This window comes from Cyprinodon variegatus, unplaced genomic scaffold (genome assembly GCF_000732505.1).
Source record: "Cyprinodon variegatus isolate N-32 unplaced genomic scaffold, C_variegatus-1.0 Scaffold338, whole genome shotgun sequence".
Classification (NCBI taxonomy): Eukaryota; Metazoa; Chordata; class Actinopteri; order Cyprinodontiformes; family Cyprinodontidae; genus Cyprinodon; species Cyprinodon variegatus.
This window is the reverse complement of record NW_015150791.1, coordinates 805,237-806,690: the sequence shown is the minus strand read 5'-3', so window position 1 is coordinate 806,690 and position 1,454 is coordinate 805,237. Positions and strand designations below refer to the sequence as shown.

Here is a 1,454-nt window from a genome sequence, read left to right as displayed (position 1 = left end):
TGCAGAAGCACTGCTGTAGAGGACTGGAGTTAGAGAGCTCTGCTCTAGAGAGCTTCTAATCAGTCTCCACTACAGCCTTGTCCCTCTGACTTTAAGTTTTCCTCATCTCCACTTTTAGACCTTTAGATTCTTAGTTTGACTTCCTGTGTTTTTGTCCTCGGCAGCGATGTCTCACTCCTTAGAGGTTTTGATGTGTCCCCAGCAGCGATGTCTCACTCCTTAGAGGTTTTGATGTGTCCCCAGCAGCGATGTCCAGCTGTTGCCTCAGTTTGGTTTGCCTCCTTGTGCTTCGCCTGTTTTCAACCAGGATTTATGTTTTTGTCCTTTTCTTTATGTTTTCTATTTGCCTCCATTCTGTTTTTGTTCTTGTAAAACCTTGTTCTTAAATCAACCCTTGAATTGTTTGGTTTGCCTTCTGTTACCTAGGAGATGGTCCAGCTCTGTCATTAGACGTAGAGCATGTTAGATTATTTCTGCTTTAACCAGCTCTCATGTTTTACAGCTTTTATAAATTGTAGCACGTCTCCAGTCTCTGCTCTGATGTCTAAAGGAAAATTCTTAAGATCTAAAACTTAAATTAACATCTAGCAGCGGGGTAAAGAAAAGCCATGGCGCAAGACGCTACCTGAGGCATCCTTAGACGTGCCAGACTCCTTAACATCTAAAAAACTAAATCTAGCAGCGGGGTAAAGAAAAGCCACAGCGCAAGACGCTACCTGAGGCATCCCTAGACCTGCCAGACTCCTTAACATCTAAAAAAACAAATCTAGCAGCGGGATAAAGAAAAGCCACAGTGCAAGACGCTACCTGAGGCATCCCTAGACCTGCCAGACTCCTTAACATCTAAAAAAACAAATCTAGCAGCGGGATAAAGAAAAGCCACAGCGCAAGACGCTACCTGAGGCATCCCTAGACCTGCCAGACTCCTTAACAAACTCCTTGATGAAATTCCTATTCCCTCCCACGACCAAACATCTTCGCAGGGGGCTCCTCTTCATCTTCGTCTTCCTCTCTTGTCCTCTTCCTGGAGACAGAGCCGGTCCCTGGAGGTTGGTGGTCTTCTTCGCCCTGTGGTGGAAGGTGGTCATCGTCTTCATCGTCATCGTCTTCATCGTCATCGTTGTCATCGTCTTCGTCGTCATCGTCTTCTGTCTCAGAGCTATCGCAGAGACCATACATGGAGCCTTCACTAGACCCATCAAGAGACTCACCATTAAAAGGCCAACCAACCTCATGATAATCCCCTATCCTGTCATACACCGAAAACCCAGGTACAATCTCTGCACCATCCGCAGTAAAATCTTCCTCATAGTCATTGGAGGAAAGTTCTATTCTGATAAGAAAAGGGAAATCAACCTGATCAATCATCAAGATGCGAAGCTCCAGGGGAGGATCAGATGGAAGCGGGGCGTCTGGAACAATGAGGAAAAAAATCATTAGACCAGGAACATTAA

The 1,454-nt window shown here is 45.5% G+C and overlaps 1 protein-coding gene across 1 annotated transcript; it reads right to left on the bottom strand.

Moving 5' to 3' along the window:
* Nucleotides 1–652: 652 nt before the first annotated feature.
* LOC107091469 (nucleolar transcription factor 1-B-like) lies at nucleotides 653–1,437 on the bottom strand. Its single transcript, XM_015385414.1, has 2 exons — nucleotides 916–1,437; nucleotides 653–733 (listed from the first exon to the last, which is right to left on the bottom strand). The coding sequence occupies exon 1, from the start codon at nucleotides 1,435–1,437 to the stop codon at nucleotides 952–954; it is 486 nt and encodes a 161-aa protein (XP_015240900.1). The 3' UTR covers nucleotides 653–733; nucleotides 916–951.
* Between the last annotated feature and the right edge of the window lie 17 nt (nucleotides 1,438–1,454).

Excerpts from the sequence above, each read along its gene's own strand:
- LOC107091469 (XM_015385414.1), bottom strand. The coding sequence starts at position 1,437 with ATGATTTTTTTCCTCATTGTTCCAGACGCCCCGCTTCCATCTGATCCT.